At 32.4% G+C, this 14,963-nt stretch overlaps 1 protein-coding gene across 3 annotated transcripts in view; it reads left to right on the forward strand.

The window, feature by feature from the left end:
• LOC148282486 (activating transcription factor of chaperone-like) overlaps positions 1-13,813 on the forward strand; it is a 70,338-nt gene extending 56,525 nt beyond the window's left edge. For all 3 annotated transcript variants that reach the window (XM_088225025.1, XM_088225026.1, XM_088225027.1), the window contains one exon: positions 11,753-13,813. In XM_088225025.1, coding sequence (XP_088081151.1) covers positions 11,753-12,690 — 938 coding nt within the window. In that variant the 3' untranslated portion in view covers positions 12,691-13,813. The remainder of the gene's footprint in view (positions 1-11,752) is intronic.
• The last annotated feature ends 1,150 nt before the right edge of the window (positions 13,814-14,963 follow it).

Consider the following 14,963-nt stretch of genomic DNA (forward strand, 5'->3'; position numbering starts at 1 on the left):
GCTATTTGTTGTATTATTCTCATTTTTTCTTTAGTAGAATGCGATAACCGAGACGTATGTACAATGTAGATAACAATATAATGCCCAATAATTCATCCCTGCATCGCTAAACCGTTTGTTTGATTTCTGCAAACTGTCAAAGCTGAGAACCAGCCACGGTAGGACGCGGTTGAAAGTTCTCAGCTTTGAATTATGTTTAGTTGAATCGTAACATAATATATGAAGTTATACTATTTTTACTATTGTAGAAATATTTATAGTATGAACTATGAATATAAAAATAGACAACAATTCACTTTTCAATCAGGTTTTCTTTCCTAGTAAGGCGTTTGTATCAGTCTTAACACGAAATTTAAGTCGTATTCAGATTTGTATTTCTCCTTTTACAAATATGCTACATTGAATTGACGCGTTAATTTATGGCGGTAGCTGATGGGTAGTTATTTTTTAATTATTTTTATTTATTATGATCAATCGATCAATCCCATGTTTGTTCCCGAATGGTGCATATGTCATCCGCAAATTGCCTTCGGGATGCTCTGTCGGAAGATGACTGTATTGGCTCCAAATTTATATTTTCCGTATTTAATATCAAACAACAAAAAAATCGGCAAAATTTGTATAATGTACTCAGTAGCGTGCCTAGGGTTTACGAGTAAGGCAAGCCCATATATATATTTTTAAATCCACATGTGGTGTAATTCCCTGACGGCCTCATAGTATAGTGGTCAGCGCATTTGCCTACCATGCAAAAGGTCTCAGGTTCGATTTCCGACATGGTTGATTTGAAATATTTATTTTAAAAGGTGTTTTTACACTAGAATGTCTCATAGTCCCTGGACTGGTACTTAAAGCGTAAGACTGATTATCTTATTTTCATGTAGCAAAAAAGATTAAGATATACTGCGATTGCAGTCCTCTATGCACCATTAGGTGCGGAAAAGGAATGATGATGAATTCACTTTTGTGAAAACATGATGTATGCTTTCTTCACTACAGTTGTACAGTCTACAAAGCATCCAAAAGGTATATTATGACGAATAACAATATTTTATGAAAATATGCATAGGATAATCTTTCTGAGTTCGTTTAAATAAACGAAATAAAGAAAACACAATATTATTTTATATAAAGTAATTCCTCAGATGAATAAATAAATAAATAAATAGATATCAACCATTACCAATAATACGTAACATTAATAAAATATAGCAAGCGTAGAGTTGAATAATAGTCATCGGAACCCATAGATACATAAATATAATAAAGATAAATTATAATTGATATAGAATATTGGAAAAGGAAAAGGAAAGTAGATAGGCAAATAAAAAAGAAACGTCGGCCATCTCCGAATTCTTTTTATATATGACGTTTGCACAAAATGAAGTAAATTATCATAAATCTTAACCAGTACGGGTATTTAATCAATGAAGATAAAAATAACAGTTTAAAATTATCAAATTCCGCAAAAAAGAGCATAATAAACAATTATAAAGTTTGTTCGACACGAAATACAAGATACGCTCTCTGCCAACTTTACCTTAAAGAAGCTGGCTTCAGATTCCCATATAAAACTCAACATATACAGACAAACATTTTATGAGTTTACTGTTTGTTTACATGCGAATTGTACCGTGAAATAAGCCCCATAAGAACCCCACATGCGTGAGCGAGATGAGAAGACATGGTGTCGTTCGCGCACACGGATTTCATACGGTTCGGATCTCGGGACGCGTACAGTACCAACGTCGAACAGATCTCTAATTCTCATTTGGCGCGAAATTTAAACAACGAAATGAATTATTTTTAAGCGTTTGGTCCAGATTTGGTAATTTTGAAATAAAATTAATAGGCAAACCCGGCTTATGGGCTTCTATGGAAATACCGCCACTGAATGTACTCGACTAACGATTTTATTTGGTGTAGTATAATAGTTCAGTCGTTAGCATTGATCATCAAGCGGTGTCACTTGTCCTTTTTACAAATGATTAGCAATGTCGCCTGCAAGTTTTTACTGCGATAATTAATCTATCCCCACTAATTAAAAGTTGTTCATAGTTCTTGTTTTACAGTATCCTTGAAATGGACATGTTTATTGTATCATTGTGAATAATATTACATGCCCCCTCAATAGCCAGACCGCGGAGTGTTAACACATTTTTTGCCATCTCGAGGCGATCAAATCAGACATTACACTCATATCAAATAAGGAAGTTTTCTTCCGTGATAACAACGCAAAGATTTTCCCCTCTTTATAATACATTATTGACGTCAAATCGTATCAAATGTTACATTATGCAATTATAAAATGAAATATAATGTTTGCGATTCTCTCCTGATTTTTTTTTCTTTTTCTTCAGTGATTCAAATTTGCCATATTTAGGAACAATATTTTGTAAATGTTAATTTAAAAAACGTATTAAGTTTTTTTTTCGGATGTATGAAATTATTTAATGTACGCGCATGAACTTTTGGGTTTTCTAGCAATAAAATCATGATAATAAATACAAACGTATACACGATACACCAAATTAATTTTTGTTTTTCTGTTTCGAATTTAGCAAATGTTGTTAATGCGCTAGGAATTCCAAATGCATAATAATAGCGGCTACAACCTCATTCGCGAGCCCTTTATGATCGGTCCGCAGAACGCGTTTTTGCGCGTTTCCAGATTCAAGGCTTTTCCTGTACTAACGAATCTCGTTCGCCGCCTTCATTAATTCGCACATATTAATTATTAATACCATTCTGCTAAATACGCGATTCCATTCCTAAAGGGCGTGGATGGTGTCGTAATATAACTTATGCTTACTATAACTAGCAACAACTCTGACTGTTCGTGATTTTTTTGCGTGATTGATTCTATCTCTTCTTAAACCCTCTTAAACCCAATTCAACATTTAATCATTGAACAATATTTTTTCGTGCTTTCGTTCATTTACATTTACCCTTTCCCATTTTCAACGTATTTCGCTCATTGCCATAGTTTTTCGATACATTTCCCGTAGTAAAAATAAGGCTTTCGTCTTCTTGTTGTCTTACTCCGCCTTCTAGTCGCTTTCGACTTCCCATCATATTCGCACTCCACGCATTTTTTCTCTTTAGCTCATCACATCTCGCGAATCTAAATGATAATCAATTATCACGTTCAGCTTAACTTATTTCCCAAAAGTATCGATGTTTTACTAACTGCCTCAGGATTAGAAAACGCCAGCATACATTTGTTGTATCAGCAACCGATGCGATGTATCCAACCTGTACCTGTATGACGGAGAGACTAATTGCGATTTGTGAACTTCCTATCTTCTTGCAGAAGCACGTTTTGCAATCACGTTGTAGCTTGTAGCGCGTAAAACGGCCGGCCAACGTCTTCAATTATAATTGCCAAACAATTTAGTCCAATAACGACACGTCGTAAAACAAGTTTTGCAAACTAGAGGTGCTCTCGGTCAATTGTTGGGAACATTCAACGCGGACAGTATTATTCTTATGCCAATCTGTTATCGGTATTTGTATAAATCAAATTGAATCCAATGAAAGTGTCGATCTTCATAATATGGTTGTTTTTTCCTCGGAACGACTTTTGATTAAATTTATTATATTATTCATGATTTTACATACCATTTGACCTTACAGTTATAGTTGAATACTTGTGAACTCTGTTAATAATCACGGCCAGAAATTTCGTGGTCTCATTTGTCGTTCAATAAAAACGCAAAACATACTCGCCTTAAAGTCGCGTACCGTCAAACAGTAATGTTGATATCAACTCCCACTCGGTAAGAAGTTTGAAGGTATGTTTAGGCGATTGTTGATTATTTCTCGTGTCCAAGGACGCAAATCGCGTCTATCATTCGGTTACCTCGTGGTCGCGTAATTTAAGTTACACAGCCACCGTCCGGCGCGGCGAGTTATCTCAGCGCTTGCCGTTAAACTAGTTTATTTTGGCTTTCGTGTCACACACAGGTACACGATACCTAGATACAAGAGTACAGGTAACAATAATTGATTTCGTTTTAGTACACTTGAGCAGAAATCTGCGATGCGTAAGATTATTTTTGTATTCCCATGGACCGGTTTCAGTTCCGAGCGCTACGTCCTGTTTTTGTTTACCCCGTACAAGTTTTTGTTTTTGCATAAAATAAAAAAAAAATTGTCATCGTTTTAATGTTTCAATACGAATACTCTTCTCGAGACAGACGCTTCGCCGTAGAGCGGTTGGTTAGACGGCAAACTGAAAAATCCAATAATTTTTTTTTCTCAATTTGTCTGGGTGTTGTCTATTTTTCATAACATCCTTCCATATACTCTTTTTTTTTCACCTGCTGACAATCTTTTAAAATAGAGGCGGGTTATTCCTTAAAAAATATTCTTAATTTACGATGCAATTCTGATAAAAGTTCCAAATTAACTGTTATCCATAACAATCATTACACCAACTAGCAATAGGACAGCCCTCGATAATAACTACTGTAATTAATTAATTAATTAATTATGGATAACTTATATAGCGCCATTTTCGTAATAAAATACCTCAAGGGCGCTTTACATGGTGATTCTATTGTTAAGTTATTTTAATTGAAGCTTTTAAATTTGTAATTTAATTAAAATAATTTATTTTGTTGTCACGTGCTACGGATTTATTCAAATGATTTAGAGAACAAGCGGGTTTTAAGTTTTTTCCGAAACATCACTTCACTTTCACAGCCTCGCACCTCTGCTGGGAGAGCATTCCATGCCATAGGGCCCGCGACCGCAAATGCGCGTTCACCAAATTTAGTGCGCTGTTTGCGTAGAGGTATAATAACTTTTCCTCTCGCCGTAGACGTAGCTGATCTAAGCGTGAGACGCCTGTCAGCTAGTTCATCTGGAATGCACAGTTCCCTTAGATATTCCGGAGCCGAGTTGTGCAGTGACTTATACATAAGCCAACAGAGTTTGTATTCGACCCTCTGTGGAAAACGTAGCCAGTGTAGTTCCCGAAGTAGTGGAGTGATATGACTGAACTTAGAGATTCCGAAAATAAGTCTCGCTGCGGCATTCAATACCGATTGTAGGCGAGTCATTTTGTTCATTGGTAGACCTGCATAGATACCATTACAATAATCGACTCTAGACACTACAAACGCATTTATTAATTGACGATGTGTACGATATGTACGATGTGTGATTATCATCACTGTAAACACACAAGGCACGGGTCGATTGATTCGAACGGATTTATCATCGCATTTTAGTGATTTTGTATCTCAATAATCTTAAGTGCAATACGTCTATTATATTAATCAATTAAGATATCCATCGTTAATCAATTTGTGTTTTTTTCTGTTGCCACCTTGTATTTCGCATTGTTTATTATTTATAGAATAGATATTATTGCTGCATCGAGCGCAAAGCACTGAACCCTTAGCATGTCACGCCTAATACCATACATATTTATTTATTTTGTTTGTTCATTAACGCCCAAAAGGCATTTACAAAAAATAAAAATAAAATACATGCTAACATACTAAATAATAACACAGAATATACAGAAAAAATATGTGAAATTAGTTAAAAAGGATATAATAAAAAGTTTTACAAAGTAAAAAAAAAAAAAAACATCAATAACAAAGGTATGCAAGAAAAAACAGTAAGCATATAAACAAAAAATGCAAAGATATAAGCTTATGAAATAAATTCTGTAAAGCAAACAATAAATAAAGTATTACAGTAAGCAAGAAAGACATTTTTAAGTTAAATGAATAAACAAGCAAGCCTATATTATCACAAAAAAATAAGAAATAAAAATATGTATTTATGAAATGCGTATTTGCCAATACTACAATGCAATTTTATATAATAGTAAAAAAATAAAAACAAGTAAATGGTAATAAAAATAAACAAGTATTTTTTTAATGTATGGAATTGAATTGTCAATAATAGTTTGACGAGCAGCATATTGTTGTATATTTTATCCCAATCTATTCTTATCCTTTTCATCCCTCCTAACGCTTTGGGAACGAAACCATTATTATTTAATTTAACTCTGTCGTATACGAGAAAATATATTTTAAAAATAATTTTATATACTCGTACATATTTTTAATCTGTTCATTAGTATGTCTACAAAAATTATTATATAGTCGTGTAAAAACTTTAATTAGATTCGAACATTTCATTTTAATATGAATTGTTTAAAAAAAATTCTTTTGTTTTTCCAAATAAAAAAATAAAGAAAAAATATTGATTTGTTTATTTTTTTTCATTATTTATGTATATCATGTCATTTTTATTTTCTTACTAGTTAGTAGATAAGCGCCGTGGCGCAGTTGGTAAGACGGCCAACTGTGAAACTGGCGTCGCGGGTTCGATTCCCGCCAGTTGCGATAAAAAATCCTAAAAAGATTTTTCTCAATTGGTCTGGGTGTTGTGGTGTGTTTTTGATTACCTCCTTCCATATTACCTCTATTCCACCTGCTGACAAGCCTCTATTTTGAGGGTAAGCGGGTTTTTTAAAAAAAATGTATGTAGGAATATGTATTTGAATGTACCAAATGCTAATTTTTTATCATTTTTATTTGAAATTTATTTATTAACCCTTACGGATTATTAAATTTATTTTACAAAAATAATATATCATTTTTTATTTATACTCTGTTGTTGATAATTATATTTTTTACGCCTTTTGAAAAGATTGTCCTAGTCTTTTGTTTAGTTTTGTCTGATAGTTTATTGTATAATTTCAGTCCCTTATTTATTAGTCTTGATTGTCCTTGTCTTGTTTTGGAATGTTGTTTCTTACTGTATAATATTTATTTTATCTATACTAAACTCGTAAAAGCCCTTCGGGCGTTTATGTGAATTAAGTAAATAAATAAATAAATATCTCCTAACGTAATCAAAATCGTATTTCGCTCTCGTTTCTAATACATACTAACGAACATTGTTACTCTTGTACTACTCAGTAATGAGTATAATATTCTTCGTCTATTTTTGAAATTGACGAATTTACTTATTTTTTTACTATTTTTCATATTTCTTCATGTTTGCAGGTATTTCATTTTAATGTATCCCCTTATCCGTGTCGTGTTTTAATAAACTCTTAAAATAACATTTAAAAAAATCTACAAACGGTGCCGTAATGTCACTGAGCAAAAGACGAAATATTATTTAATACAGTTAATAGCCGTCTACACGTGAACAATACAACATTATTTTGTCCCAGGACTCGACCATTGTCCACGTGTAAACAGCAATTTGTAGGACAGAAAATTGTCCCGAGACATCGTCACCGAAATAGACGGGGCAGGCTATCTCCGCTGAACAATGATTACCTTCACCACCGCGCGCGGCCGCATTGTTATCGTGTGAATGCATACGGACAGGACCTTATGACAATAGCGATTTGCTTGACGTGAACGTGTCGCTCCATTTTTTTTTTACCTAAAATGGCGACAGAAAAAAATCCGCTTAATAATTTAGTTCGAATTTAGTATAAAATTAATACATTCTTACAAACGCCGTCGTGTATTCATTTTCGCAGCGTTCGCGTGTGAACTGCGTCCGAATTTTCGTATTGTCCCAGCGTTATTTCCTGCGCGGTCGAGGCTGTTCACGGAGCTATCTATAGTATTGTCCACAAGTAGACGGTATTTTTTTTAAAAGTATTGTTTAATTATTTATTTTTCATAATTTATAAAAATAATCGCATATTTTTTTTACAAAAATTACAACTTCATTATTTTTTTTAATAAGAGAGATAAAATATTAAGTCTGGTGTCCTATGCATAGTATTGGGACATCATAGTCACACAGGAGTTAAATAAATTTTAAAAATCTACCCTTTATAAAATCAAATATTATTTTCAATATTTCCTAAATTAATTTTTATTTTATTACACCACTATGCAATTAAAAACAATCACAAATTAGTCGTGTTGAAACATTAAAAATAATAATAGTGATAATAATAATAATATTACTATTATTATTTTAACATATAATTTTATAACAAAAAAAAAACATGTTATGACAAACCGTTTGTCCCGATAAACTATTAAATAACAGTTTGTCATCGGGTGCTCAGACATATTTTTTTTATGTTCAAATAAAAGTAAAAGAGTAGTCATAATTTTGCACACATATAAAATAATTAATAAACATTATTTTGTTTTAGATGACGAAGAAGATAGACAAAACAAATAGAACAAAATCAAAATTAAAAGTACCCATTAAAATTAAGATCTTAAATATGTTAATAAAATAAGAAAGAAAGAAGAGAAAAGGTTAAAAAGAAAATAATAATAATGCGTTAAATGAGTGATAAAAATACTGAGTTTCTTACATTAATGTTTTACATAAATAATAAACCAGTATACAAACGTTCTGTCTACTAACCACCTTTGTGATAAAAACATAATTTTTAATTTAATAATAAATAATGTTGACACCGAAAAAATATTTTCTATTACAGCGGTGAAATACATAAATGACATACATTATTAAATAATAAAGTAGACTCTTTTAACCTATCCTCCAAAATTAATCTTAATGTCCCCTTTCGCGTGACAAGAAATAAGTATTTATTCCATCTGCCAGTCTGTAGCACTAACTATGCACAACACTCTTTCGTCTATCGTTCTTGTTCTAACTATAATGCTTTTGTTCATGTATTGATATATTTTACATGCCCCTTAATTTATTTAAAAATAAATTAAGACTCATTCTTTCTGGCTGCGATACGATCCCACTTGCTATTTAATTATGCTCACACTTACTCCCACACAAAAACACATAAACACACCTCTACACTTACTCTCATACAAATACACATAAACACATCCCTTTGTCTTACCACAATTTAATTTTTATTTTTTATTTAGAAACTTTGCTGGGCTGTCTTAAAACCATATTTTTTTAATGTTGTTATAACATTGTCGACTGTTTGTTTCATTAAAATAAATAAATAAATGATACGACCACTGGATGGTGCATTAAGGCAGATACAGATTTTCCTCGCATTTCTCAAATATCGCTTTTAGTTTTTTTCTCCGATACAAACATCTTGTTCTGGTCGTTTGCCAAACAAATTTACAAAAATATTTACTACCTAGGCTAAATGTAACTTTTCTATGTATTCCTTTTGGAATTCTCGCTCTTTCAAAATACTCCCGCGCGTAACCACGCGGCCACGCGGCCACGCGGGTAGTGTACCTGACCTAAAACAATATAAATTATTAATTACAAAAAATTGAACAAACTCAAATATTGTTGAAATAAATAATTATTGGTTTTGTTTCTATTTCATCATCATTCCCTTTCCGCACCTAATGATGCATAGGGCACTGCATTGGTACACCAATCGGGGCGTATCTTGATCATTTTTGTAACGTGAAGGCAAGATTATCAGTCTTACGCTTCAGATACCAGTCCAGGGACTATGAAATATTCTAGTGTAAAAACACCCTTACAAATAAATATTTCATATCAACCCTGTCGGGAATCGAACCCGAAAAATATACCACGTTTTAAAGTATTATTTTGCGAGTTTTTTCTTAGTAACATCCATAAAACCGGAAGGGAAGTTAAAATTTAATTTTCACTTAATTGAATAAAAAAATAATTAACTTAATATCCAGTTTACATAATCTACACTAGTTTCTTTAGAAATGACATTAGAATATCAATTAGGCATCGTACAAGAATGGCTACAAGTCCAGTTTATAACCGGAAAATGAAAGTTACGTAAATTACTTTAAAACATCGAAATGATGAGTTCACTTTTTAAATATCGCATATTGCCGGTACGGCTTTTGCGGTAGAATTTTTATTTTTTCAACAAAATGTTTCGGGCCATTTGTAAGGTTTAAATTCGTCCTATTAATGAGACTATTATTTAATAATTAATATAATTTAATTGTTTATCATTAATATATTACTTTAAAAAAAAAATTAACGTACGTAAAAAATTAAAAAATGCTATGTTGTTGAATATTAAAAAATGTTAAATGGAGATGTTGTGAAATTGTTTCAAAATTCGTCACAATAATGTTACATTCTTATATTATACAAAGTTTTCCGTCTATTAACATTAATTTATAGGTTAATAGGTATTTAAATGCATCATCTGTAATGAACTACAGTGAATAATTGCACAAAACCCCAAAAAACATTGGTACAAAAACATTAAGCAATAGTATTGAGAGTGTGTAATATTCTAAATATAAAAATTAATCATTGTTTAGTATTTAGCGTGATAAATAATTTATTATCTTGTTTCTTGAGAAAATTTTCCACTCATAATGCTATGAATTTATTTATTTAATGAAAATTCGAGTACTCTTTTTGTCGCATTAAACTTCATCAAAATATTGATTTTAAAAGATTATGTAAACGTGACCTTTTTGCTTGACATTCTATAGACAAACTGCATTTTGATACATTTTGATACTTGACCTTCATTATTTATCTATAGATATGTATTTTACAAATCTTTCTGTAAGTACATGTCTATGTATTAATATGTCAATGTGTATCTATGTACCTATGCATTCACATTGCGATTTTTTTTTTACTGTCTACAAAATGGTTTATCATAATTTTTATCTTTTCCAGACATTACCCTTAATATTTGAATAACCTCTGTAGAATAGGTACTGTGTTTGACGTAATATCAAATTTGCATCATATGGGACTTGATACATAGATAATAAATATCTCCTTATCATGTACAAAGTAATTAAAAGTGTCTGGCTGCCTATAACATGCTTACTATCGGTATCTGTTGGAGTATTAAATAAGATAATATCAAATATATAACATACATACTTACCTATTATATAAAGCATGTTACCACCCTGAGTTTTTATAATCAGTAATTTCTTGATTTGTAATTCTATTTATACTGACTGTCTTATTTATTTACTAAATAAATGTTTTTTTTTATAGAATCTACTGTATAGTGTATGCAATAAAAATAATTTATTTCAAATATTGTAAAATTGAGTTTTTAAGATAACAAATTTTTCGACCTCATTTTATTTTGTCACAAAATTGTTTTGAAAGATAGCTAATAATCATTATACTGTGTATTTATTTATTCATATAAAGATACATGTTATAAAACAATAATAAAGTATCCCTAAAGCTAGGGTTTCCTAGGACAGCGGTGCCCGTATCTTTACGGCCGTAGTGAACGGTGATGCGGTGGACAGCCATCGTAGAGGTGGTTTTATTTTTTAACGGTGTTATCAACACCGTTTTCCTAGGAAACAACTCTCTAGTCACCGTTACGGCGGCTGTCCACCGCATCACCATTCACTACGGCCGTTAAGATACGGGCACCACTGTCCTAGGAAACCCTAGCTTAACTCTATGAGGCCAAGAGCCCCTTGTTAAGTTGGGATCAAGGTAATAGAAAGTGTAAGCATGTATTTTATTAAAGAATACTACAAATGAAAATTATTACATATACAAGTACATAAATTTTAATAAATATCTGGACAACACATTTAATAGTACTATATATAAATCTATGCAATGTCTCTCAGTAGTCTCCTCCAATGGTTTCTTTTCTTAGACAAAATCCAAACTTTTAATGAAAATGCCCTTTGTTTTGGAGAACTTATTATGTTCATCAAGGACATTGAATAGTCTTGGGGCCGCAAAAGAGAAATCTCTCCGAGTGAAAATTGTATGTGTTCTTGTTGTTATTTGAATAAGCCTACCTATTTGCAGGTTTTAACAACATGTTTTTCTTATTTGTTTACAGAACCCTTCTCCTCAGTATGGATGGAAGAAAAAGTGGACCTACCGATATTCGACGAATATTCGGTTCCCCACGAGCCCATTCAAGATACTCAGACTCTCATCCAAGAGTTTGAAAATGTGTGCGGCGCTGTGGGCATCCACCAGAACCAACAAGACTTCCAGCTGCACCACCTCACGCACCTGACGCCCCCCCAGAGTCCGCCCTTCCACCAAACCCCGTACGGCTACCAGCCCGCGCCACTCCTCTACCCAACTCGTGTGCCCTCTGCAGCTCCCATCGACAACTGGCAACCGGATATCTTGGATCTGGAACAACAAAACCCGGCAGAACTAGCCAGGGAACTAGCTGTCGTAGAGGAACTTGTACTTCACCGAGCTCAAGATGTAAATGTTTATGAAACCGATATCAAATTACTTTCTTCCCCTGTTTCCAATGAATCTGATACCTCGGTGTCTGATTACTACCAAGGTGCATTTGAATATTCCAAAGATACCCGAGATATAAACACCGAAATTGTGGCTCCTCCTCCTGAACACACTTATGCTAAATCAGTTGCTGAAAATAACATTCAATCTGGACCGTTATCTCCAAATTCTTCTTCGTCATGCAGCATGTACGGTAGTGACGATGACTGGGGTCCGTCTTCATCTTCCTCGAGCGCTAGTATTTCTGGCAGGCAAAAGAGCTACACTCGTTCCAAACCTTATTCTAGGAACCCCGATGATAAAAGGTCCCGTAAAAAGGAGCAGAACAAAAATGCGGCCACAAGGTATCGACAGAAAAAGAAACAAGAAGTTGAAGTACTCGCTGGCGAGGAAAAGGAGCTGAAGGATATTCACGACGAACTTGAAGGGAAATGTGCGGACTTGCAACGAGAAGTCAAGTATCTTAAGGGTCTCATGCGTGAGCTGTGTCGAGCTAAGGGACTTATCAAATAAAATGGTCATTTTATATCTTCTTGCCAAAGTCTTCGCTTAAAAAAAATAACAACAACAAATATCAAATGACAGTCATAATGTGTTTTTCTTTGCTCTTATGATTCCATTTTAGAAGTATTATTTTATTTTGTATCATGCTATGTTTGTCATTTTCTCTTGCCAATTTGAATTATCAAACTATTTCCCTTCAACTTCTTTAGAATATTTTTTGTGCTTCATTTTGAGGATCTTATTTGCAACTTTAAACTTTTTACCGTCAACAAGTGGAGATATAACAGCGAATACTTTGAGTCAGTTGGTATAAGCGAAATTCCATTTTCAGTGGTTGTTAGAGATCATATAAAATCGTTTTTAGGGGCAGATTATTGAGATGTTTACTTAGTATACGGTAGGTACCGTATACATTATTTAGCATGTCTGATGTATATTTTAATTTATAAACAATGATTTTTCGTATCGTTTCTGTTTTACTCAATGCCATTAACAATTCGACTTAATTTTAAGATCAACATTGTTTTTATTTTTTTTTACATTAGATTTTTTATTGAACCGTCTTTATTTTGACGAAGTGTAAATGTAGATTTAAAATCTGGTACTACTTAGCCAGCATAGTGTAATTAGGAAACCTTATCCGGTACTTTATTTACCTTTTTAATTAAGAGAGCCAAGTTGTCATTAGATTAATTAAGATCTTCATGTAACTTTCGTAAGAAATTTGTTTTGACAATGGGAAAATTAACGTGCGTTTTGTTTATTCGATTTTCGTAAATGATTCTGCATTATTGACAATTTGTATTCTTGGTCGCAATGTTCACGTTTTTAAATTGTCTCGTTCTTAAAATGCCTGCCGCATGTTGATTTTCCCAGGGTCATATTTATATTATATAATCAAGGTGTTGCAGAAAATCTTATTGATTGTTCGGTGAATTTTCATTAATTCCATTTAGAATCATAGTTGTTTTTTCCGTTTTATACAAAAAATCATTAACAGGTAAGGTATTCCCAAAATCAAATGTCATATGAAATTAATTTTTCATCTTTAAATTTGTGTAATGAAAAAAAATATTTTTATGATTGTTCACTAATGTAAGGAAACATTTAATAAATGCTTTGAAAAACGGAATTATGTTATTTTTATTTGTCTATTTTATTTATTTAAACACTTCATCTACATATATAGTTAACATGCATATGCATAAGGGCGGTCACATTGCCGTAAGGCAATTTCTTCCTACCTATCCAAACCGTTCAATTTAAGAAAATCAGTGGTATATGAACATACTGTTGGTATTTCATTATAAAACAAAATATTTATAAACATGTATACTTTTCAAGAAATATAAATTTACTAAATATCTACACTTTACTATGAAGCAGTATTTCACTATTTCACAGCATAGTGGTAAGCATATTCCACCATGCGAGTATTCCAGGGTTTTAAAACCTACAATGAGGGATCCAAAAGCCCTCCATCCACCCGCAGCTGTTAAAAAGTCCTCAGGGACTCTGTCAGCTGGAATGTCAGAGAAATGATAAAAAATATTCTACGGATTACAAATTACAAACTCAATGCAGATTAAAGAGGGGGGAGGAGGAAATATGAGCATAGGCCAAAATCTCGTCCTCGCCCCTTTGGATCCCCTCTATTTCTGTTTTACAAACCTCAGGTGTAGGATTTTTTCAGAAGTGGACTATTTCAATGATATGGAAAATCAAGTTTTTTGTTACATTATATAAATTTATGGATGCTAAATGTGTTTTTATATTTAATTTTCACCAAAATGTACAAATTTATGACGCATTTTTAATTTTAAAAATCATTTCAAGAATTAAGTCAGTTTTAAGAAAAATTTAAAACAATTTTTTTTTTTTAATAACTGGTGGAACTAAACATACTCGTCATACCCTCCTTACTGTATCCACATCGTATGATTCTTTAACTCAGTCTATTATAAAAAATATTGATTCCTTAAAAAGTTCCAATTTGAAAATTGTTTTGGAAAAGAACCATACTATATTATGCTCTACTAATTACTTTAGCCGAGATGATGGACGCTTTTATGCTGTGCAAAATGTCAACCTGCATGTGGCACGGCAACCTAGAAAAAAATTATCACAATCCACAACATAAACACAGTCAGCATTACGAAATGGGTTAAACAGCCCGTTAAGTAATGCAGACTACAATTGTCAAATTAAAAAATCAATAATCAATAAATAAAAGATAGTTTGAATGGGAGATGTATTAAAAACTAAACTAATAATACAAATAT

The sequence above is a fragment of the Micrasema longulum genome, unplaced genomic scaffold, assembly GCF_059751315.1.
Source record: "Micrasema longulum isolate JH-2025_06_02 unplaced genomic scaffold, ASM5975131v1 h1tg000323l, whole genome shotgun sequence".
Lineage (NCBI taxonomy): Eukaryota > Metazoa > Arthropoda > Insecta > Trichoptera > Brachycentridae > Micrasema > Micrasema longulum.